The following is a 25,564-nucleotide window of genomic DNA, read 5'->3' on the forward strand; positions in this document are numbered from 1 at the left end:
AGTGATGTGTTACTAGTTGGCCCATTTGAATAGCCCCCTGGGTGCTCCAATGAGTACATACTATTAGTACATACTCAGTGCGCCCTGCGCCATTATGCACAGTGATCAGTGAAAGCAGGAACACATGGAAACAGATTGTGTATCAGGATTGTTCCACTAGTTTGCATGTGAATGTTACTGGATAACTCTGTTGCTTTCTCTGCGTAAAGCATAGACCATTTTGTATATATTGTTCAAAATCTGCATTTGTGTTTATTGTTTGAACCTTTTTGTTGTACAGACTTTCACACAAGACCTCAAATTACCTTTATAATGTGTCAAAACAGTTGTTTATTATAGTTTGTGGTGTGTTTTGAATAAATGTGTGTGGAAAATTATTTTTCACGTTTTTTTTTCCTTGCCTACTTTTGATTGTAAACCTTTATTACACTTATAAAACACAACAAAAACATGTATATTCTGAAAACACAGGTTGTCCTGAAAAAAGAGACATAACACTTGATTGTGGGATGCAGGGAGAGATGTTAACAGCAATAATAAAACATTTATTCCAGGCGAGTGAACTGTCCAAAAAATGCCCTCAGACCCCAGAGGGTTAATGACAAATCAAAATGCTACCACTTTACTAGAGGTCAAAGAATATCTTCATTGCACTGTCACAACTGTGTCATGGCAGTCACTTTAGATGTTGTGATATGTTAATAACAACTCAATTCTGCAATGCATTAGTAATTCAGGCAATTACAAGTACTTTTTTGTGAACACTACTAAAGTGAAGACTATTCATGCTTTATAAAGCATTTGTTAAGGGCCCGGTCCCACTGGCCTTTAGGAGGATTTGTGTATGGATTGTGTACAAAATTGACTCATATTTGCTTAACATCCGCAGTATGCGTGAAACATGTTTGTATTATCCGCAATTATCTGCAGAGGCACGTTTTTCCATTTCCAGGATTTTTGAGCAGCACAAAACTTTGGCTGCGGATGACATCCACCTTACATACTCCATACATACTCAATACATACACACTACATACTCAATCTATGCACTGTATATTCGCCGTCATCTGCTGATATCCGCAACTGACAGGGATTTGTGGCTTGGCAGTGGACTGGGACAGTCTGTAAAACAGATATTTTGCATGCCCATCATGTCCACATCACGGACTAAAATAAGTTGTAGTGACTGCATACAGATTGGCCACGAATAAAGCGTTTTTATTACGTCTGCTTTGCATCTGATTTGCAGCGGATGCAAATCAGATGTGCTGTGTTCACAGCTGGATGCCGTTCTTTGTTCTACCGGCTGCCATGCGCTCTGCGCTGGACACTGTGTATATAAAATAATTATTTCATGGCGGATTAATCATTTTATTGTGTAAATTGGCTGTTGAAAACGGCTCTAATCACCTCCTGAATCACAGAGGAAGCTGCAGCTGGGTTGCGTGAATGGCTAACAAGCTGCAGAAAGCATTTTGAGCCATCTAAAAAGGTCATTATTTGACTTGTTTACATTGTCAAGGCTTGATAAAACAGTTGGGGGAGGGGTACTGTCATGTCCCGGCCGTTTCCAGGCTTCAGCCCATATGTCCCTTCTTCATTTAGTTCTGTTCCTTTGGCATCAGCCTCGTTTTGTTAATTACCTTTTTCTTCATGTGGGGTTTTTTTTCCATGTTCTGATTTTTGCTTAGTCACTTTCTTCCTTTGTTACTTTTCACCTCAGTTATGTTTTAGTCTTGTTTTGTTATTGCCTCTTTCTTCACGTTTATTCAATGTTCTCATATTGCTTTGTCACTTTCTTTCTTTATTACTTTACAGCTATGTTTTAGTTCCATTCTAGTTTATCCACAGTCTGTTTTTATGTTTCAGCATTTAGTGTTTGTTTGCTTATGTTACTGTTCTCTCTTCTGTTAAGTATTTGGGTATTTCTGGTTTTGGTTTTCATTTTTGTTTTCTTGTAGTTCTTCTGTCTGTTCTTAGTAGGTTTATTGTATGAATTCCCATGATTCACTTATCACGTTCCTGTATGCTTTTCAGTTGTGCTCAAGTTAGGGTGGTTTTCTTTGTACTATCTCTTATTGTCATGTTTGTATCTAATCACCTTTCTCTTGCTCCTGCTTGTCAGTCTCTCATTGTTTCCACAGTCTTTTCCGGATCACTGCACTCTGTTCCGCACCTGCACTTTGTCCTCTCAGTCAGCCACGCCCCTTCATCTGTCATTCTCTTGCCCATTTGTCACGGCCCTTCTGCATCATTGGCCTCTTAGCTGTCACCTGACCACGCCCCCCTTTCCAGGCCTTTCCTCCTCCACGTGCACCTCATTTCCTGATTAACACCTGTCCCTATTTAACCTGCGTCTGTTCACTTCTTCCCCGCTCGTTCGTTGATTCACTCACTTACCAGCCTCTTGTGTCGTTCTTGTTTTGCCTAGCCTTGTTTTTGGACTCTGTTTTGTGTTCTGGATCCTGTTTTTTGCCTCTGCTCTGACATACCTGTTTGCTCGTGTTTAGACCTTGCTTGTTCTTTGGACCACGTCTTTTGCTTAATCCTTGTCAAGTACTTTTGCTCCGTGGACTGCCTTGCTGTTAACGATCCCTAGCCTGAATAAACCACCCTTTAAGTATATTTCCTTTTGTCGGGCCTGCATTTGTGTCCTGCCCTCGTCCAGTCCTGACAGTTGCATGTTTTTTCCTTCTTGTCTGCAGCTGTTACAATATTTATTCCTATGTTGATAACAAATTTAACTTCTTGTTATAATCGTTCAGACGAGCTGCGCTCTGATGTGATCCATTGACGTCACCACTCTCCCTGTTCACTGCTTGTTTACTCCAATCAACTTGTCCGAGTCCAGCAGTTGCTCCAGAGGCTGTATTGTTGGTGTGAATAGTGATGCCGAAAGGAGCGAGTGCTCTTCTTTTATGACCGCAATGCAGATGCCATGCACATGCAAACACGTGCGCGATGCATTCATAATACACCCGTAATACTGGCGTGATAATCGCAATGCATCTGATCCATTTCCTCACTACATGCGTTATACAACCATGATTGTTCATCATATATTCGCTATATACAGTGAGGAAAATAAGTATGTGAACACCCTGCGGTTTTGCAAGTTCTCCCACTTTCTGAAAGGTGCATGTCCACTGTGACAGACATAATCTAAAAAAAGAAAAATCCGGAAATCACAAATGTATGATTTTTAATAATTTATTTGTATGTTACTGCTGCAAATAAGTATTTGAACACCTACCAACCAGCAAGAATTCTGGCTCACACAGACCTGTTAATTTTTCTTTAAGAAGCCCTCTTATTCTGCACTCTTTACCTGTATTAACTGCACCTGCTTGAACTTGTTACCTGTATAAAAGACACCTGTTCACACACTCAATCAATCACACTCCAACCTGTCCACCATAGCCAAGACCAAAGAGCTGTCTAAGGACACCAGGGACAAAACTGTAGACCTGCACAAGGCTGGGATGGACTACAGGACAACAGGCAAGCAGCTTGGTAGAAGACAACAACTGTTATGATTATTTATTAGAAAGGGGAATAAACACAAGATGACTGTCAATCTCCCTCGGTCTGGGATTCCATGCAAGATCTCACTTTGTGGGTTAAGGATGAGTCTGAGAAAGCTCAGAACTACACAGGAGGACCTGGTCAATGACCTGAAGAGAACTGGAACCACAGTCACAAAGATTACATTAGTAACACATGATGCTGTCATGGTTTAAATTCCTGTAGGGCAGCAAGGTCCCCCTGCTCAAGCCAGCACATGTCCAGACCTGTTTGAAGTTCACCAGTGACCATCTGGATAATCCAGTGGAGGCATGGGAGAAGGTCATGTGATCAGATGAGACCAGAATAGAGCTTTTTCGAATCATCTCCACTTACCATGTTTAGAGGATGAGAACAACCCCAAGAAAACCATCCCAACCATGAAGCATGGGGGTGGAAACATCATACTCTGGGGGTGCTCTTCTGCAAAGGGGACAGGATGACTGCACCGTATTGAAGGGAGGATGGATGGGGTCATGTATTGCGAGATTTTGGCAAACAACCTCCTTCCCTCAGTAAGAGCATTGAAGACGGGTCATGGCTGGGTCTTCCAGCATGACAATAACCCCAAACACACAGCCAGGGCAACCAAGGAGTGGCTCCATAAGAAGTATTTCAAGGTCCTGGAGTGACCTGGCCAGTTTCCAGACCTGAACTCAATCGAAAATCTTTGGAGGGAACTGAAACTCTAAACCTGAAAGATCTAGAGAAGATCTGTATGGAAGAGTGGACCAAAATCTCTGCTGCAGTGTGTGCAAACCCGGTGAAAACTACAGGAAACATTTGACGTCTGTAACTGCAAACAGAGGCTACTGTACCAAATATTAACATTGATTTTCACAGGTGTTCAAATACTTATTTGCAGCAGTAACATAAAAATAAATTATTAAAAAATCATACATTGTGATTTCCGGATTTTTTTTGTTTTTTAGATTATGTCTCTCACAGTGGACGTGCACCTAAGATGAAAATTTCAGACCCCTCCATAATTTCTAAGTGGGAGAACTTGCAAAACCGCAGGGTGTTCAAATACTTATTTTCCTCACTGTATTATTAATATATCCATAATTGGGACATTTGTCATTTTTAGCCATTTTTGTTGCGGACGACAACGAATGCCCATAATTTGTGTACGCAATTAATCCTCTCCCCAGTGGGACCGGGCCCTAAGGTAGATAAAACCCTAAAATGTCACAAATCCTTTTTCACTGCAGAAATCAGACCAAAATCAGTATAAGTAAAGCCATGAGACGTCAGTACAGAAGTATTTGCAAAACAGTACAGAAATAACATCAATGTACATGTGTTCACACTTGCATATGTTATAAGAGAGTAAAGTGCCCAAAATGTACCATTAAAACTTAGCCGCACAGTTGCAAAACTTGTGTAGGCTACTTAAAAGCACAAAATATTAATAAACAAAAATATTATATCAGTGCAAATACAGTGCAAATAAACATAACTGAAATACTTTTCAAAGGCAACAATATCTTATTGCAAATGTTTGTATTGTAAATACAACTCTGAAATACTTTCTGAAACCAGTGAACAGTCAACAATATAATCCATCACTACTTTATCTTAAAAGGCAGTAGCTTTCCAATAGACTTCTAGAATTTATTCAGCTGTCCTACCTCTGGATCCTCTGTTATTGCAAATGCACACTGCGCTGCAAACAGCCAGCTTAACCTGACTGTTGTAGGTTTTTACTTCCCTATATTTGCTACATGCAGTGATTGACAGCTCTGCGAAGGGAGCTGTTATCACGATGGTGTTCCGGTCCACTCGATGGCACATAAGTGCTCCTGCCATTATCGCATCTCTCCTGAAGATTCTTGAGTAGACATCAGTACCGCGACACCTCCTGATTTGGACTTTGGGCTTGTATAGAAAGTATTAAATACCAATTATAAAGGTCAAAATAAAGATACACAACATAATAATTAGCACATGCAAATAAAATTTGAAAAATATTAATAACAGATTTCCCCTCTGACAATCTTCCTCCTCATTCTGTGACTTTTTCCCCTTTTCATCCTGTTTTTGGTCTTCCTCTTCTTCTTGTCATCATCTTATGACAGTGGTGATGAGCAACACTCAGATGACTCAGACGAACATTCTAACGCTGTGTCGGAGGAAAGTCTTATTGCATCTCCGGAAACCTTTTTAGAGCTTGTGTCCTTTTTAAGAACTGCAAAAACAAATGTAAAAGATAAAGATAATTGATTAAAACACTAGAATAGACTCACTTTGCCATAATGTTAGAGCAAATAGAGAAATACACACAGGGACAACGTACATTTTAATATAGTGAAAAGATTTACCTGATGCCAGCTGCTCCTTCAGAAAGTCTCATTCCTTAAGGGCCTTTCACACTGAATGCGTCAGACGTGTCAGAAGTGTCAAAAATCGGTCTAAAAAGCATTATTTTCAATGAGACGTGTTGCTTTTTAGACGCGTCAGAAGCGTCACGTCAAAAGCCGAGCTAAAATGACGCTTCTGACGGGAACGCGCATTGCCGCTTGTCGGCAGGCTGACGGAGTCAAAGTTTAATCCAATCCAACTTTCGACACTCTGAGCTGTGACGTACCTTTGCGTTGTCCAATACGAATGACATGTCGGGCCAAAACACGGAGGACGAGTGGCAGAAACCACTGATCTCTACAAAATGGATCGGTGTAGAAACTACTGATCTGTACAAAACATTAACGTGTGACAGGACTGCTCATTTATAGAGCAGTTTTCTGAAGAAAAATCATTGGAAATGTTTTTTGTTGTTGTTTGTTACGTCAAAATTTCTGATTACTGTTAAAAAAAGTTTAGAACACTTGTAATTAAAATAGCTAAATAAATCAATAAATGGTTCTTTAGAAACCTTTCATCTGTAAATTAAAACCACCTGTTATTTCAGATTAGATAATTTCTTGTTTAACATAAGGAACCTTGGACATTTATTTTTAGACAAATAAAATAACATGGAAACTTGTACATTTTTAAGTCTGGTAGATTATTTATATCTCATTTCAACCAGAAAAAGACACTAAATAAATACAAATGTGTATTATAAATGCAACAGGAAATAATTTAACAATGACTGCAGTGTGATTATAAAGTAGGATTTCTGTGACATAAACCTCATGATGAATTTATTTATAGTCATTTAAAGTTGTAATTTTGTCAAAATATGTAATTGCCTTTAATGTTGTTATCAGGACAGAGTCATTTCTAAAATATGAATTTGAGCACAACAAGTGGAGAGCTTCTATCTGTGCAAATGTCTTTTGACTTTGATTTGTGGACATTTTTAATGATCCGTTCATTTATTGATAAAATATAAAATTAAACAGCTTTTTAAAAAATAATCAAATAGTTTGTGTTGAAAGAGCCTTTTATTTAGAGGCAGGTGATGTTATGCTGGATTCTCGGGACCAGATGAAGGTCTCTTCTGCAGCTTTGAACTCTGGTGGTTTTGCTTTAGAGCAGAGATGTTTTCTTTCGACTGGACTTTGTGGTGTTCAGCTCATCAATGGAAGTTTGGTTGTCTGCACAGCAAATGTTCCTGATTGGGACAAATAAAAATATTTGTTTAAATATAAAGAAACACTAAACAGTTTATATATAAAAAGGAAAAAAAACGATGGAAAAAAAAAGCCTGAAAAAATAAGTTATTTAAAGTTGAGCTTTTGTGGTGTCTGAAAAAAGCTGTAGCTTTATTTGGTAAAAATAAGAAAGACTGAACCATCTACAAATTAAAACGTCACATCCTATCAAACTGTGCTAAAAAGCTAAGCTAATGTTAGCCGATCAATAAACATTCACGGCAGTGCAGAAACGTCACGTTTTTATTTTATTTTATCCTCACCTCGATAAAGCTGCAGAACTAACCTCCGTTGGGCAAACTGGGACTTTGCATATATCCAAAAAGTGGGAGATTTCGGACTGAGTGGGTCTGCTCCATCACCCCGGCTGCCTGCCTCGGTCTGCCCAGGAATGATGCCTGAAGGCCGGCTTCTCCGTGCGGGTCGGCCCACTATCGCGGTTCGATCGATATCCCACCAAGTCGTCAGTCCTCCCTCGGTCGGCGTCACTCCGAAAAGTAGCTGAAAAAAAAAACTTCTCTCAGCAGGGTGATGGGAGAATCGTTCTACTGCTGTTTTTTAAAGCTTTTTTTTGTGGTTCAGGCGATGCAAATTCAAGATGGTGATCGCCGAACATTTTTCAGAGTGTGAAACAGACAGAGTGTGACGTAGCCGCAATCTCCGCCCCTTGCCGCTTCCGAAGCGACGCGTCTGACGTCACGACGCGTTGGAAAGCATCGGCCTGACGCGCTAGGGGCGTTAAAGTGTCCCGTTAAAGCCTGCAGTGTGAAAGGCCCTTTAGTCAGCTCATCAATTTTGTCATTTTGCCAGTCTACCTTCATCTCCAGCATTTTTATTCCATATGATCTTTTTTCAACCTGCATCGCAGCTGAGGCCATCAAAACACCTGAGGCAGAGGGCACAGAGAAGTCCATTTATTGAATTAGAAGAAAACTAGAAAATTACACTGAATTATTGAAACACCGTTAGAAACAAAAAAATGTTGAGACAATGTTGAAAATATTGAGACATGGTAAAGCGCAATATAAATCCAAACCATTATTATTTTATTTTAAACAATGCAGAAATACTTAAAGTAAAAAGTATTCTTGAATCAAAAGGTAAAACAGGCAGGATAAAAAAAAAAAAATCACAGTAAATCATACACGTACATATATTTTTTCATAATTGTGTGAAAAATACAGTTTTGTATTAATGTGTTCTGTGCTGAGCCTCGTGAATGACACCAGGATTGCAGTCACTGATCTGTAAGTAAAAATATCTCATTGGCCCATAAACGGCGTACAAACCATTGAAGCAAACGAGTAGGCATGATACCACTTGCAATCTTATGTGGACCGCATATAGACGGCTTGTTAGAATGTCAACAATTTCAAGCAATAACCGAGCTGATTCTCTCATTTCCTTCCTTTTTTTTTCAGTTAATGCAACCTTCATCCCTCCTAATCTATGTATGCCATGATGAGCTACTTCTTTTAGTACTTTGACACTTTCTTCCCCTTCTATTCTCAATTACTCATATATCAGTGGGACAAATACTCAGTTCTCCTTAGCACTGCCAGTGTCATGTATCACATACACCCATGTTGAATTCAGAAATGTAATAATTTGTTTTGATTTCTTATGCTTCTAATGTCATTGTCACATAGGATGCAATGGTTACAGTTTTACAAATATTTTGTCAGATTCTTTTTTTCATTTGTGTTCACTTTTTCATTTAAACTGTAATGACTACATGTCCATGATGAATGCAATGAAATTTGAATTTTGTATTCCTACTTGCTTTGAAATTTCCTTAATTTTTTCTATGTTAAGTCTCCTTCACTCTGTTCACGTTACATACAATATTCATGTACATTCATTGCTATATTTTTCATTCACCTGCTCAGTTTTTTGTACAGCTTAATTTAACTTTTTTCTTCAAACATAAAATACAGCATGCATCTTATATTCAGGCTTAAGGGCCTTTCACACCAGAAGCGTCAGCTGCAGCAGTTAACTTGTACGGTTGCATCAGGCGCTTTGGGGTGTTCACATGTTCAACGTGGCGGGCGGGGGGGGGGTTGCTACGCCACACTCTGAGTTTTTCCTCAACTCAAAAAATTGGAGTGATTGGCATTACCCAGTTTGACCAACGGAGCTTAGTTCTGCAGCTTACTTGAGGTGAGAAAATTTTAAAATAAAACATGATGTTACTGCATGGCTAATGTTAGCTTCGCCTTTCAGCACAGTTGAGCTGAGTGAATGCTTTTATTTGTAAATGGTTCTGTCTATTTTAATTTTTACTAAATAAAGCTACAGCTTTTTGTTACTTGTGTGACTACAGAAAGCTCAAATTTAAACAACTTTTTCGGGTGGGGGGGGGGGGGTTGTTCAGTTTTATTATTTTTTAAACTGTTTAGTGTGCTGTTATATTTTAAGAAATATACATACATATACACTTTTATTTTTGAGGAGTACATTTGTGAAGAACTGCTTGCTATTTGAACCCTGTTCATACTGATCTTAAAGAATGCTTTTGTAATCCTGTCTTGGTGAAACAAATCTGTACCTCCATCTGGATCAAACTGTTTGTCATTAAAAGGAAAAAAGTTCTTTATACAGTATAAAACCTCCTCACTGAAAGTTTACAGTAGTTAAACAATTTTAAACAAAAATAATATTAATAATTCTGTAACAAAATTTGTACCTAAACATTGTTCAAAGTTGTTTTTTGAGAATTTGTGTCACAACTAATAGTATTAATATCTAGCAGATAATCTATTAGAATCACCAATTGTTATATATAATTTTTGACTGTAGTGGATCAGCTGACTAGTTGAGGGATTTCACTCTCTTTCCAAGTTCATTAAATGGACCTGAAGATTGTCATTGACATAGACTGTGTTGAGCCGGCAGAATGTCATCAAACTGGTGCAGGACTTCCTGAGACACTTGGAATCCTCACTCTGTTCCACCGTACCTTTAGGTCAGTCTGAAATAAGAACAAAATCAATCAGTCACTTCACCAGGAATCATCCTTTAAGACGACAACAAAGTTCTTTAATTTGTAATTTAAAAACATCTAGTTTTTTGTGAAGATAGTCTTTTTCAGCTATCTTAGCTATCTTAGCTAATTATAGGCCAATCTCCAACCTTCCTTTTCTCTCAAAAAGTCTTGAAAGGGTAGTTGTAAAACAGCTAACTGATCATCTGCAGAGGAATGGTCTATTTGAAGAGTTTCAGTCAGGTTTTAGAATTCATCATAGTACAGAAACAGCATTAGTGAAGGTTACAAATGATCTTCTTATGGCCTCAGACAGTGGACTCATCTCTGTGCTTGTTCTGTTAGACCTCAGTGCTGCTTTTGATACTGTTGACCATAAAATTTTATTACAGAGATTAGAGCATGCCATAGGTATTAAAGGCACTGCGCTGCGGTGGTTTGAATCATATTTATCTAATAGATTACAATTTGTTCATGTAAATGGGGAATCTTCTTCACAGACTAAGGTTAATTATGGAGTTCCACAAGGTTCTGTGCTAGGACCAATTTTATTCACTTTATACATGCTTCCCTTAGGCAGTATTATTAGACGGTATTGCTTAAATTTTCATTGTTACGCAGATGATACCCAGCTTTATCTATCCATGAAGCCAGAGGACACACACCAATTAGATAAACTGCAGGATTGTCTTACAGACATAAAGACATGGATGACCTCTAATTTCCTGCTTTTAAACTCAGATAAAACTGAAGTTATTGTACTTGGCCCCACAAATCTTAGAAACATGGTGTCTAACCAGATCCTTACTCTGGATGGCATTACCCTGACCTCTAGTAATACTGTGAGAAATCTTGGAGTCATTTTTGATCAGGATATGTCATTCAAAGCGCATATTAAACAAATATGTAGGACTGCTTTTTTGCATTTACGCAATATCTCTAAAATTAGAAAGGTCTTGTCTCAGAGTGAGGCTGAAAAACTAATTCATGCATTTATTTCCTCTAGGCTGGACTATTGTAATTCATTATTATCAGGTTGTCCTAAAAGTTCCCTGAAAAGCCTTCAGTTAATTCAAAATGCTGCAGCTAGAGTACTAACGGGGACTAGAAGGAGAGAGCATATCTCACCCATATTGGCCTCTCTTCATTGGCTTCCTGTTAATTCTAGAATAGAATTTAAAATTCTTCTTCTTACTTATAAGGTTTTGAATAATCAGGTCCCATCTTATCTTAGGGACCTCGTAGTACCATATCACCCCAATAGAGCGCTTCGCTCTCAGACTGCAGGCTTACTTGTAGTTCCTAGGGTTTGTAAGAGTAGAATGGGAGGCAGAGCCTTCAGCTTTCAGGCTCCTCTCCTGTGGAACCAGCTCCCAATTTGGATCAGGGAGACAGACACCCTCTCTACTTTTAAGATTAGGCTTAAAACTTTCCTTTTTGCTAAAGCTTATAGTTAGGGCTGGATCAGGTGACCCTGAACCATCCCTTAGTTATGCTGCTATAGACTTAGACTGCTGGGGGGTTCCCATGATGCACTGAGTGTTTCTTTCTCTTTTTGCTCTGTATGCACCACTCTGCATTTAATCATTAGTGATTGATCTCTGCTCCCCTCCACAGCATGTCTTTTTCCTGGTTTTCTCCCTCAGTCCCAACCAGTCCCAGCAGAAGACTGCCCCTCCCTGAGCCTGGTTCTGCTGGAGGTTTCTTCCTGTTAAAAGGGAGTTTTTCCTTCCCACTGTAGCCAAGTGCTTGCTCACAGGGGGTCGTTTTGACCGTTGGGGTTTTACGTAATTATTGTATGGCCTTGCCTTACAATATAAAGCGCCTTGGGGCAACTGTTTGTTGTGATTTGGCGCTATATAAATAAAATTGATTGAATTGATTGATTGATTCAGTTAAGGTGTGATTTTTTAAAGAAGTTTAAATATACTGAAAGTTAAAATATGATTGTCTAAGTTTTATATTGGACCACTATGTTAATAGAAGGTATGTGCATGATATCAAAAGAGCTAATGGCAATTAGAAAACAATAAGCAGCTTTATTTTCTATGCAGCAAAACAAAAACACTTTCAACAGTACATGGAGTACCTGCTGTGAGTAACTGAGAGCAAATTGTTCAACCTTAATACCATTCTGTTAAATGAAGTCTAGTGATGAGGTTGAGGGAAAGTCTGGTCCTCAATCTTTTTATAAATAACACAAGGCGGAATGACAGCCACATGGGCAAGTGTTCTATTTGTACACTATTGTGAGAGCAAACATTCAGGAGATACTATGACCTAAAATATAATCTATTCTCTTTATCTATTTATCTTTTATGGTTACTACTAATAATTTAATACTTTATTTTATTCTCTTTATCTATTACCTGTATCTTTATCTATTATCTAATTTTTATTTATTTATTTTTTTACAGTAAGAATGTCTTTGGTTCACTTCCCACCTAGGTTCAAGTCCATTCTGTGTGGAGTTTACATGTCCTCTGTGTGACTGACTGTGTCTGTCAGTTTAATGCTGACATAAATTATTTTCTTATCTTTAGGCTCCTCCCACTGCCCTTGAACAAGGTAATGTCTTTCAATCAGCCCCAATTCTGAATCCCCGAATGTACTTAACGGCAGTTAGTCCATACTACCCAACCGTTTCTGTAGTATGTAGTAGAAGGAAGAAGACAAGAGTAGTGACAAAATCACCACCATTTTCTCTGACCACTGACCCTGATCAGGCTTAGACATTGAACATTTTCACGGATTCTTCCTATAGAACAAGTAGAATGAGGGACCCACTTGTCCTCTTGTTATCCTGACTTGTCAAACCTGCCATGTCGGCAGGTTTGACGATGAGGCACAGTCGAGTCGAGTGAGTGGAAACTGCATGAAAAGGCCAATTTGAGTGGGATTTCTCCTCTATATGTATCTTTAATTAATGCAGTAATTGCTGTGTGTAGTGTATGAAGCTCCTGGGTTTTAGGCAAAATTATTCTAAAATATTAGAAATAGTGAGTCGAAGATGAGGATGATGATAATATTTAATCTATTTTTTTAAAGTATTAGAATGCAGCTGTTATTATCATCACTCACTCATCTTCAACCACTTACTCCAATTAAATGGTAAATGGACTGCATTTATATAACAATTTTCCATCTGCAGCAGGAGCTAAATGTGCTTTACAATTATGTGTCACATTCACCCATTCACACAGGCATGGGTCACAGGGGGCTGGAACCTATCACAGCAGTCATAGGGCATGAGGTGGGATACACACTGGACAGGACACCCGTCTATCACAGGGCCTTATTATTATTATTATTATTATTATTATTATTATTTACAAAAAACCAATATGTCTTTAAAATGGCCACAAAAATGGTACTTCTGTAACTTTCCCACCCCTGTAGGTCCGCCCCTAAACCCGAGGTCTGCAAGAGTGTGTGTTCAGCTGCAGAGAAAGAGGGTTTGCTGGGTGATTTCTTTTTTTTAACCTTCACGCTATCAAACATGGGTACAGATGCGTACTGTTGATGATCTCAAAGACTTATTGCATGTTTAAAATGAAACAGTGTGTTTGTGAAGAAAGGCCAACATTGGGGTAATATGGTTAAACTGTCTTCTCCAAGTCAGAACTCAATAGTAGCATTTTGAAGCAGTTGGACTGCAGTAAACCAGAGAACAAGACATTGCTGTGATCCAGTCTGGAAGAGAAAAAGGCACAGATCAATGACTCTGCATCAGCTGGAGGCAGGAGAAGTCAGATTTTCACTTCATTATGGAGGTGAAAATGCAGCAGCCAGAGCAAAAGGATATAGGTTCGATATCTACCTGCAATTTGTCAATAATGTTGTGTGGGCCGCCAGAAGAGGAGGTACTGCTGGCCCACCACCAGAAGGCGCCCTGCCTGAAGTGCGGGCTTCAGGCACGAGAGGGCGCTGCCACCTCAGGAACAAGCCGTGGTGACAGCTGTCACCCATCATCCGTGACAGCTGTCACTAATCAACACATCTGGTATAAAAGCAGGAAGACACCTCCACCAAACTGCCGAGATATCATCTTCATTTGGAGGTAGTACTCTCAGCCTTTTTTTGAGATTCATAAATCTGTAATTGTGAGTGTTTGCAGGAGAACCGGTCGTTTTTGTGGAGGCTGTACATGACGGCGCTCCTTTTCCTCTGAGACCACTGCAACGTGTTGAGTGAGGGTGGCAATTCCCACCATTGCTACTGGGTGTTCACACACCCACCCTTTGACTGTCTTTTGCTTTCCGCCAGCAGTACCAGATCCGACACGCCGGAGAGGTGGCCACCTGGGGACTCCGGGACTTGGCGGCTCCAGTATTCCTCGGGTTCAGGTGGCGGTGGAAATCGTGTGGTTCCGGTTTGTTTCCTGACGGGCGTCTCCTATCGTCGAGCCTGCCCACACGACACCTGTATTAATTGACTGTTGCACATTCTGATTCTGCTGTGTTTGGTTGTGACATTCACACCAGTAAAGTGTTATAATTTGTCTTCTTCCATTGTCCGTTCATTTACGCCCCCTGTTGTGGGTCCGTGTCACTACACTTTCCCAACAGGATATCTCGGCCCTCTGTGCACCCGGTCCAGCGCCGCCTCCTGCCCGTATTATCGACGGGGAGCCGGCTTGGACAGTTCGCCGGCTCTTGGACGTCCGCCGCATGGGCCGGGGTTTCCAGTATTTGGTGGACTGAGAGGGGTATGGACCCGAAGAACGCTCCTGGGTGAAGAGAAGCTTCATCCTGGACCCGGCCCTCCTGGCCGATTTCTATCGTCGCCACCCGGACAAGCCTGGTCGGGCGCCAGGAGGCGCCCGTTGTGGGGGGGGTCCTGTTGTGTGGGCCGCCAGAAGAGGAGGTACTGCTGGCCCACCACCAGAAGTCGCCCTGCCTGAAGTGCGGGCTTCAGGCACGAGAGGGCGCTGCCGCCTCAGGAACAAGCCGTGGTGACAGCTGTCACCCATCATCCGTGACAGCTGTCACTAATCAACACATCTGGTATAAAAGCAGGAAGACACCTCCACCAAACTGCCGAGATATCATCTTCATTTGGAGGTACTACTCTCAGCCTTTTTTTGAGATTCATAAATCTGTGATTGTGAGTGTTTGCAGGAGAACCAGTTGTTTTTGTGGAGGCTGTACATGACGGCGCTCCTTTTCCTCTGAGACCACTGCAACGTGTTGAGTGAGAGGTGGAGGTGGCATTCCCACCATTGCTACTGGGTGTTCACACACCCACCCTTTGACTGTCTTTTGCTTTCCGCCAGCAGTACCAGATCCGACACGCCGGAGAGGTGGCCACCTGGGGACTTCGGGACTTGGCGGCTCCAGTATTCCTCGGGTTCAGGTGGCGGTGGAAATCGTGTGGTTCCGGTTCGTTTCCTGACGGGCATCTCCTATCGTCGAGCCTGCCCACACGACACCTGTATTAATTGACTGTTGCACATTCTGATTCTGCTGTGTTTGGTTGTGACATTCACACCAGTAAAGTGTTATAATTTGACTTCTTCCATTGTCCGTTCATTTACGCCCCCTGTTGTGGGTCCGTGTCACTACACTTTCCCAACAAATAAACCCGGATCCAGGTTAGGTTTCTTAAGAATAGATTTGATCAGTGCAGATTTAGAACTTGTAAGAACTCAACCACAGATTCGTGACAGGTTAATAATTTTCACATGTTGAAACAGTTTATTTGGCATCAGATCAAAACAAAAAGTTTTGCTTTTAGCAGAATTTACAAGTTGCGACAGCATAGCCAGTCAAACAATATGGGAATTTAACAGCTCCTAATGTATATACGAAGTCTGTTAGAAAAGTATCCAACCTTATTATTTTTTTCAAAAACCATATGGATTTGAATCACGTGTGATTGCATCAGCCAAGCTTGAACCCTTGTGCGCATGCGTGAGTTTTTTCATGCCTGTCGGTTGCTTCATTCGCCTGTGAGCAGGCTTTGAGTGAGGTGTGGTCTACCCCTCTTGTCTATTTTTTATTGCGAATAAATGTCTGAACGATTTGGATCTTTGCTGCATCAATTTTTTTCCAGAAACTGTAAGCGACCTCCAGGTGGACACCGTTAGAAAAATTAATATGGCTTTCAGGGACGATTTTATGGGGATTAAACAGATTAAGGAGTGTTACTGCCCCTTTAAGGACGGCCCACAACTGCTGAGAGCGCAGTGCGCTCCCAGCGCCGATGGACAGGCTGACACCCCGCACAAACAACCAGATAATTTCCAACGTGAAAGCTTTGTTGATCCGGGACCTCATCTGACTTTCACAAAAAGTCAGAAGATGTGGACATCAGCACTTTTTCTGGCACATTCCACCGTTACAGGAGTTTTTTTTTCATGGAAAAAGAAGCCAAGGGATGCGCCACGGAGCCGTTCATTACGTGGGACAAAACCACCTCAGTGTTGGTCTCACAGGACGGTTTAAAGGTTGATTTCAGACGGATTCCGGTTGCTTTCCAGTCGTGTGAATATCCGATTGTGATTGTGCATGAGCTGGACATGCCAGAACATGTCCTGTGAGGCTTCATCATGGCGTTTCTTTTCGCCATGCAGCTCCGCCGCGACGCGCGGAATTCCTCCGCCTTTGTTCCTCTTTCCATGACAAAAACTCCTGTAACAGTGAAATGTGCCGTTCATTTCTAAACTGGACGCTGTCTTGATCCGGTATGTCCTCTGACTAGCACAGGAATTGTGAAAAGACGTGGACATCAGCACTTTTTCCGGCACATTAAGACAGACGTGCGGAGGAGTTCGGTGCGTCGTGGTGCAGCCGCTCGGCGCAAAGAAATGCCGTGATGAAGCCTCTCAGGACATGTTGGGGCTTGTCCAGCTCAAGCTCAATTTCTCGGATATTCACACGACAGAAAAGCAACCGGAATCCGTCTGAAAGCCACCTGAAAGCCGTCCTGAAAGACCAACACCGAGGTGGTTTTGTGCCGCGTCAAGAGTGGCACGGTGGCACGTCCCTCGGCTTCTTTTTCCATGAAAAAAACCTCCTGTAATGGTGGAATGTGCCGGAGTTGTGGGCCGTCCTTAAAGGGGCAGTAACGCTCCTTAATCTGTTTAATCCCCATAAAATCATCCCTGACAGCCATATTAATTTTTCGAACGGTGTCCACCTGGAGGTCTCTTACAGCTTCTGGAAAAAAATTGATGCAGCAAAGATCCAAATCATTCAGACATTTATTCGCAATAAAAAATGGACGAGAGGGGTAGACCACACCTCACTCAAAGCATGCTCACAGGCGAATGAAGCAACCGACAGGCATGAAAAAACTCACGCATGCACACGAGGGTTCAAGCTTGGCTGACACAATCACACGTGATTCAAATCCATATGGTTTTTGAAAAAAATAATAAGGTCGGATACTTTTCTAACAGACCTCGTATTTGTAAGTTCTGCAGCCCCTCAGATGCCATCACTGTTCTTATGTACTGTATGTCTGCTGTTTTCTTTAAAATTTTCTGGGACGTTCTTTAGGCTTTAACTGCAAAATGGGATCCTGTATTCTGTTTGCACACTTTAGACGTCATAGGTCATCGAGGTTTAGTTGGACTCTGATTAAATGCATGCAGTCAGTGATGTAAGTCTTCCAGGAATCTGCAGAAATCTGGTTATTTATGTCAATGGCACACATTTCCAGGCTATTTTTGTTTTCCTGGCCCACGTCAGATTTGCTCATATTTCATGTTCATATTCTTTATTTATTTCTGGGGATGGCAGCAGTGTGTGTTGTGAACTTTTTTCTTACCGGTTAAATTCAGGTGACTCATTTCCTTTCATGGATCAAAAAGATCAGGGATTTGACCTTATTTACCACAAATTATTGGTGAAATGACTCCTCTTGTAACTGAATTGATTAGAAAATATGTCTGAGGAAAATTCTTTGCCTTGAGTCTTCATTTAATTTCTGACACCAAAGTCCTTTTACTATATATACACCAGGCCTGCATGTGGTGCTGTACCACTCACACAAAAAATGAAGAAAACATGGAGCATGCATGTAACTGGTGTAAGGAGCTAATCAGTGTATCAGTAGAGGCGACACTACAAAATGCCACACGGAGTAAATGAAAGCCTTTTCAGGCCCTGTCCTCATGGAGACATGTTCAGGACAATCGGCAAATATACAGTGGGGTAAAAAAGTCTTTAGTCAGTCCCTGATTGTGCAAGTTATCCTACTTAGAAAGATGAGAGAGGTCTGTAATTTTCATCATAGGTACATTTCAACTGTGAGAGATGAAATGATAAAAAAAATTCCAGGAAATCACATTGTAGGATTTTTAAAGAATTTATTTGTAAATTATGGTGGAAAATAAGTATTTGGTCACCCACAAACAAGCAAGATTTCTGGCTCTCACAGACCTGTAACTTCTTTAAGAATCTCATCTGTCCTCCACCTGTTACCTGTATTAATGGCATCTGTTGGAACTCGTTATCTGTATAAAAGACACCTATCCACAGCCTCAAACAGTCAGACTCCAAACTCAACCATGGCCAAGACAAAAGAGCTGTCGAAGTTCACCAGGAAGAAAATTGTAGATGTGCACCAGGCTGGGAAGAGTGAATCTACAATAGTCAAACAGGTTGGTGTGACTAAATCAACTGTGGGAGCAATTGTAAGAAAATGGAAGACATACAAGACCATTGATAATCTCCCTCAATCTGGGGCTCCACATAAGATGTCATCCCGTGGGGTCAAAATGATTATGAGAACGGTGAGCAAAAATCCCAGAACTACACGAAGGGACCTGATGAATGACCTGCAGAGAGCTGGGACCAAAGTAACAAAGGCTACACACTACGCAGAGAGGGACTCAAATCCTCCAGTGCCAGGCATGTCCCCCTGCTTAAGCCAGTACATGTCCAGGCCCGTCTGAAGTTTGCCAGAGAGCATATGGATGATCCAGAAGAGGATTGGGAGAATATCATGTGGTCAGATGAAACCAAAATAGAACATTTTGGTAAAAACTCAACTCGTCGTGTTTGGAGGAAGAAGAATGCTGAGTTGCATTGCAAGAACACCATACCTACTGTGAAGCATGGGGGTGGAAACATCATGCTTTGGGGCTGTTTTTCTGCAAAGGGGACATGGCGACTGATCTGTGTTAAGAGAAGAATGAACATGGCCACGTATCGTGAGATTTTAAGCCAAAACCTCCTTCCATCAGTGAGAGCATTGAAGATGCAACATGGCTGGGTCTTCCAGGATGACAATGATCCCAAACACACCACTCAGGCAACCAAGGAGTGTCTCCATAAAAAGCATTTCAAGGACCTGGAGTGGCCAGGCCAGTCTCCAAACGTCAACCCCTTAGAAAATTTGTTGAGGGAGTTGAAAGTCCATGTTACCCAGCGTCAGCCCCAAAACATCACTGCTCTAGAGGAGATCTGCATGTAGGAATGGGGCAAAATACCAGCTACAGTGTGTGCAAACCTGGTGAAGACTTACAGGAAACGTTTGACCTCTGTCATTGCCAATAAAGATTATGTTACAAAGTACTGGGCTGAACTTTTGTTATTGACCAAATACTTACTTTCCACCATAATTTACAAATAAATTCTTAAAAAATCCTACAATGTGATTTCCTGGATTTTTTTTTTCTCATTTTGTCTCTCATAGTTGAAGTTTACAGACCTCTCTCATCTTTCTACAGTGAGGACAATAAGTATTTGAACACCTTGCGGTTTTGCAAGTTCTCCCACTTAGAAATCATGGAGGGGTCTAAAATTTTCATCTTAGGTGTATGTCCACTGTGAGAGACATGATCTAAAAAAAAAAAAAATCTGGAAATCACAATGTATTATTTTTTAATAATTTATTTGTATGTTACTGCTGCAAATAAGTATTTGAACACCTACCAACCAGCAAGAATTCTGGCTCACACAGACCTGTTAATTTTTCTTTATGAAGCCCTCTTATTCTGCACTCTTTACCTGCATTAATTGCACCCGTTTGAACTTGTTACCTGTATAAAAGACACCTGTTCACACACTCAATCACACTCCAACCTGTCCACCATAGCCAAGACCAAAGAGCTGTCTAAGGACACCAGGGACAAAACTGTGGACCTGCACAAGGCTGGGATGGACTACAGGACAACGGGCAAGCAGCTTGGTAGAAGACAACAACTGTTATGATTATTTATTAGAAAGTGGAAGAAAAACAAGTTGACTGTCAGTCTCCCTTGGTCTGGGATTCCATGCAAGATCTCACTTTGTGGGGTAAGGATGATTCTGAGAAAGCTCAGAACTACACAGGAGGACCTGGTTAATGACCTGAAGAGAGCTGGGACCACAGTCACAAAGATTACATTAGTAACACATGATGCTGTCCTGGTTTAAATTCCTGTAGGGCAGCAAGGTTCCCCTGCTCAAGCCAGCACATGTCCAGGCCCGTTTGAAGTTCACCAGTGACCATCTGGATGATCCACAGGGTGCATGGGAGAAGGTCATGTGGTCAGATGAGACCAAAATAGAGCTTTTTGGAATCAACTCCACTTGCCATGTTTAGAGGATGAGAACAACCCCAAGAAAACTATCCCAACCGTGAAGCATGGGGGTGGAAACATCATACTCTGGGGGTTCACTTCTGCAAAGGGGACAGGACGACTGCACCGTATTGAAGGGAGGATGGATGGGGTCATGTATTGCAAGATTTTGGCAAACAACCTCCTTCCCTCAGTAAGAGCATTGAAGATGGGTCATGGCTGGATCTTCCAGCATGCCAATGACCCCAAACACACAGCCAGGGCAACTAAGGAGGGGCTCCGTAAGAAGCATTTCAAGGTCCTGGAGTGGCCTGGGCAGTCTCCAGACCTGAACTCAATAGAAAATCTTTGGAGGGAGCAGAAACTCCAAACCTGAAAGATTTGGAGAAGATCTGTATGGAGGAGTGGACCAAAATCCCTGCTGCAGTGTTTGAAAACTTGATCAAGAACTACAGGAAATATTTGACCTCTGTAATTGCAAACAAAGTGTTATGTGTCGGACACAGCCCGGAGAACCGACCAGCGTTTGAAGGACCCAGTATGAAATAAGCAGAGCACGGTACAAAGGATAACTAAATTTAATTACATAACAGTGATGTGGAAAAATACAACAAATGAGTGCGCGGTCTGGTGTGGTGGATTTACGGTGTGCTCCCAGCTGAACAAACGGTCCAGAGCCAGAAACAGTTCGTACCCAAGGACCCCGCCGACACCCCCCAGGTGGCCGCGACAAACCGAGTCTGTGAAAGAAGAAACCATCATGTGAGTCCACACTCCACACACAGAGAGACCGCTCAAAGGTGTACATAAACAGCAAACACTTCCTGGCTTAATCACTAATCAGCTTCCCACCCTGCAGGCATGGAACACCCTGTTCACATACTCAAACTGCAGTGGAAGCTGATTAAACGACTAACATAACAGCTCAATACAATAAGGTGTGAGGGACACCACATATACTGACTGTACAAATGTTAGTCACAAAACCTAATGTACCTCAGGAAGTGTGCTGACGAGCGTGAGACCTCACCCCCTCCTCTTTCACAGACCATGGTGTCAAACCTGGTACAGTCTCTGCATCCACTGATGATGAGATGGCTCTAGAGACGACGATCTCACCCGTCTGGTCACAAGGTCGAGTCTCTGGCAAATACACACTGTGTACTCCAGACTTAAATGCCACCATGCTCCAATCCGTGTAGATGCACCACAGCTGTGAGTCCTGACGAGCTGCACATGATCAGCCTCAGGTGATCAGGGTGAGGTCCTGATAATTCAGCCACACAGCCACTCAGTCCTAAACGCGTGCCACCTGGAAGGAAAAACAAGCACAGCACAGAAGACAGAAACAAAAGGCAGCCAGGCCCCCCCAGCCATACAACACAAAGGCTACTGTACCAAATATTAACATTGATTTTCACAGGTGTTCAAAAACTTATTTGCAGCAGTAACATACAAATAAATTATTAAAAAATCATACATTGTGATTTCCGGATTTTTTTTTTTTTTTTTAGATTATGTCTCTCACAGTGGACATGCACCTAAGATGAAAATTTCAGACCCCTCCATGATTTCTAAGTGGGAGAACTTGCAAAACCGCAGAGTGTTCAAATACTTATTTTCCTCACTGTAAGTAGGAGAACTTGCACAATCAGGAGCTGACTAAAATCTTTTTTACCCCACTGTAGACACTTCGTCCACAAAAAAAACAGCTTTTCCAGAGCCCAAAACTGTTACTTTCTCATGCTCTGTTGTCGTATTCTTCGTTTCTTGTTGAAGCATTGTAGAGCCACATACAGCCTGGCATATATATTACAGTGTTTCAGTGGTTTCATATGGATGCAGACATTCCTTGAAACAATGCTGTGTTTAAGAGAAAGATGGTTCACACTGGTCACGTTACATTGAACCAAAACACGGTTAGAGCCCGAAATTCAGGGAGATAGAATGGAACGAATTATTGTATAAACCGAATAATTGAATACTGCACAAATGTGTAGGAGGAGACACCAAAGTAGAAAGACGCTGACTTGACCATAATGGTTTGTGGAGTGAATCCCAGAACCAGATGGCTTGTGGATACAGGACCAGGTAGCTGCGACGGAGCTGACAGGTCATAGGAATGCGCTGAGGCAAAACTGAGTTTCTTGCAATTGTGGAGAAGCAGAACAAGGGTTCATAAACAGATGGTGTTAATTGCAGACAGGTGAGACAATCAGCTCCGTGACATGGTGCCTGGAGACACAGGAAGGGAGGGGGAGTAGAGCACGCACCAAGGCAACACAACAGATCATCTGAAATAGATTTATTGTGTATTTAACGTGAAGCAGTGTGTTTGTGTATTTTTAAAAACACACTGTGCTGTGGCCACTCTCCACCTCACCGATGAAGAGAAAAGATGAACACTTGAAGTGAATCAAGTTTAACGATTCAAAAAACGCGTTCATTTGGATTCTATCAGTTTTCATTAGCAGGGTGAACAGCAGCTTTATCAGTGTAGCTTCTGGAGAATCCACAGCTCAGTTTTTCACAGGCTGTGTTCGCATTCACACACAGACTGCCTGCTGACTGAGGATTTCACAGACGGCCAGCGCTTATGGTCCGGGAAAGCTCCAAAACTCAGAATGCCATGGAAAAATAAATAATTACTCAGAAAAACACAGAAAGAACATCCTTAATTTTAAAATTTCTATGATTGTGAAACACATTTGTGCCATTACTTCAAGAAAGCCTTGGGCTATTGATATTGTTTAAAAAAGCAAAAGCAATTTTTCATAAAATGTTTTATTCCAAAAATATTCCATGGCAGCAGCCTTACAACACATCACTAGTAGTCTTTAAAATAGTTAACAATCTGGTTTGACTGAATAAAAACACTTTAATGTTTGACTCTGTGTTCCAAAGCTGGTTTCTGAATACTGTCTGAGCTGAAGAACAAACTGGAACCTTTGCATGACACAGATCTTTTTATTGTTGATTATTTTCTCTGCAGGTTATCTGGCTGTAATCTGTCAGAGGGAAGCTGTGAAGTTCTGTCTTCAGTTCTTAGCTCTCAGTCCTCCAGTCTGACAGAAATGGACCTGAGGAACAACAATCTGCAGGATTCAGGAGTGAAGCTGCTATCTGCTGGACTGGAGAGTCCACACTGTCACCTGGAGACTCTCAGGTCAGGATTTAGGTTTTCTTCAAATGTTTCTCTGAATTCTAACCTGTCTCATCACTTTCAGTTTCACGTATTCTACAACACTCAAATATGTCATCTGAACAGAACTCAAGGATTTCAGTCTGTGCTGTAAACACAGCAGGATGATGCAGCGTGTATCACTTTTTTTTTTACAGTAAGAAGGTCTATTGTTCGATTTCCACCAAATTCTAGGTCCATTCTGTGTGGGGTTTACATGTTCTCTCTGTATCTGTGAGTTTATTCCTGCCGTTAACATATTCAGTAACTTCAGGCTCCTTCCACTGCCCTGTATTAGTGTTTGGAGACCAGGACTGGGTTCTCTGGACAGACTGTATATAAACTAGACAAACCCTCTGTGACATCACCTGTAGATTTTCTGTAGAGCCATTTTGAAGCTCAGATAGTGCTACTCTGGGTGTTGCCATGTTGGCAGCGCTGACTCCACCTACATCCTGGCCAACCCATACAAGGTAAACGGGTACAGAGGTGGAACATGAGTAAGACCCTACGTGACGTGGGTGGGATGAATGAAGCATGAATATGCCCCAATCTCAAAGTTACCAAGCAAGATAGAGCTAACAGGCTAACTCTGGTTCAGGTGTTTTATTAAAGTATATTTCTGTGGATTGGGTGGTTGTTATCAGGATGAGTGGTTTGGGTGTGGGACTTAAAAATTAAGGCAGGCTTATTACAGCAGTAATCATGGTGTGACAGTGGAGTTAACATTATCAAGCTATTGATACCTGCTAACAGTGCTAAAAGGCAAAATTAAGTAATATGATTTCACTTGATGGAAATCCTGGAGCACAAACATCCTAGTTGGACTATCAGAACAATTAACCACACAGCAAGTTATATTATGATGGATATTTGGAATAAATTGGTCAGAAAGGACAGACACAGTGTCATGATTGGGTCTGTGGGGTTTATTGTATGTTGTTTAGTCTTCCTCTTTTTTGGGTATGCTGTTAGTTTTTGCACTGAGGTTTGGTGACGGGATCCCTCTCATCTTGTGTTGTGTGTTTAGTGTTGGGCGTGTCCCCCCGGTCTTCCCTTCCTGCTTACTATGCCACGTTCTGGATTTTTCCTCACACACACATGTGGTGCATTTTCTCTTGATCACATCGCCTTTATTAGTCGCACCTTCTCCCTTTCACACTTGCGAGATTGTTGAGCCTTGTGGCACTTTCAAGTGTTTGTCCTCAGAGTTTCCTAGCCCTGTTTTTTGCTTTTGTTGTGTACTGGCCCACGCTTGCATTAAATTCTGTAAAGTTGAATCCTGAATCCTGCATTGGTGTCCAACCTGCTGGTGTCAGAACAATCTTGACAACATTGGACACAGCAGATTCGGATCCCACACGTCTGATGCAGCGTGCTCAAACCCAACAACTGGTGCAGCATGAGGACAAACTTTCGACTCTCTGTACTGGCCTCAGTGAACTGTCCAGGCATCAAGACCAGCTTCTCACTGCGCTGAATACACAACTGAGCCAGCTTCTCAGCCATATAGATGCATCATTCCGACAGACATCCAGAGCTGAAGGTGCCACTAAACCACTTCCGGGTTCGTATACAGAGACGCTGTCACCCAGCTTTAACCCAGTGATGTGCAAATAGCTCTCACGACCCAAACGCTTCTCCAGGGAGTCAGGTGATATGCAGCCATTCATAACTCAGTGCGAGCTTCACTTTGAATTGATGTCATCTACATTCCCGGC

The 25,564-nt window shown here is 41.6% G+C and overlaps 1 protein-coding gene across 1 annotated transcript in view; it reads left to right on the plus strand.

The window, feature by feature from the left end:
• The window catches only part of LOC117531190 (NACHT, LRR and PYD domains-containing protein 3-like), a 144,499-nt gene that overhangs the window by 92,478 nt on the left and 26,457 nt on the right, over positions 1–25,564 (plus strand). The window contains exon 12 of the mRNA XM_034194231.1: positions 23,655–23,828. Within this exon, the coding sequence (XP_034050122.1) occupies positions 23,655–23,828 (174 nt within the window). The remainder of the gene's footprint in view (positions 1–23,654; positions 23,829–25,564) is intronic.

Source organism: Thalassophryne amazonica, chromosome 18 (genome assembly GCF_902500255.1).
Source record: "Thalassophryne amazonica chromosome 18, fThaAma1.1, whole genome shotgun sequence".
Classification (NCBI taxonomy): Eukaryota; Metazoa; Chordata; class Actinopteri; order Batrachoidiformes; family Batrachoididae; genus Thalassophryne; species Thalassophryne amazonica.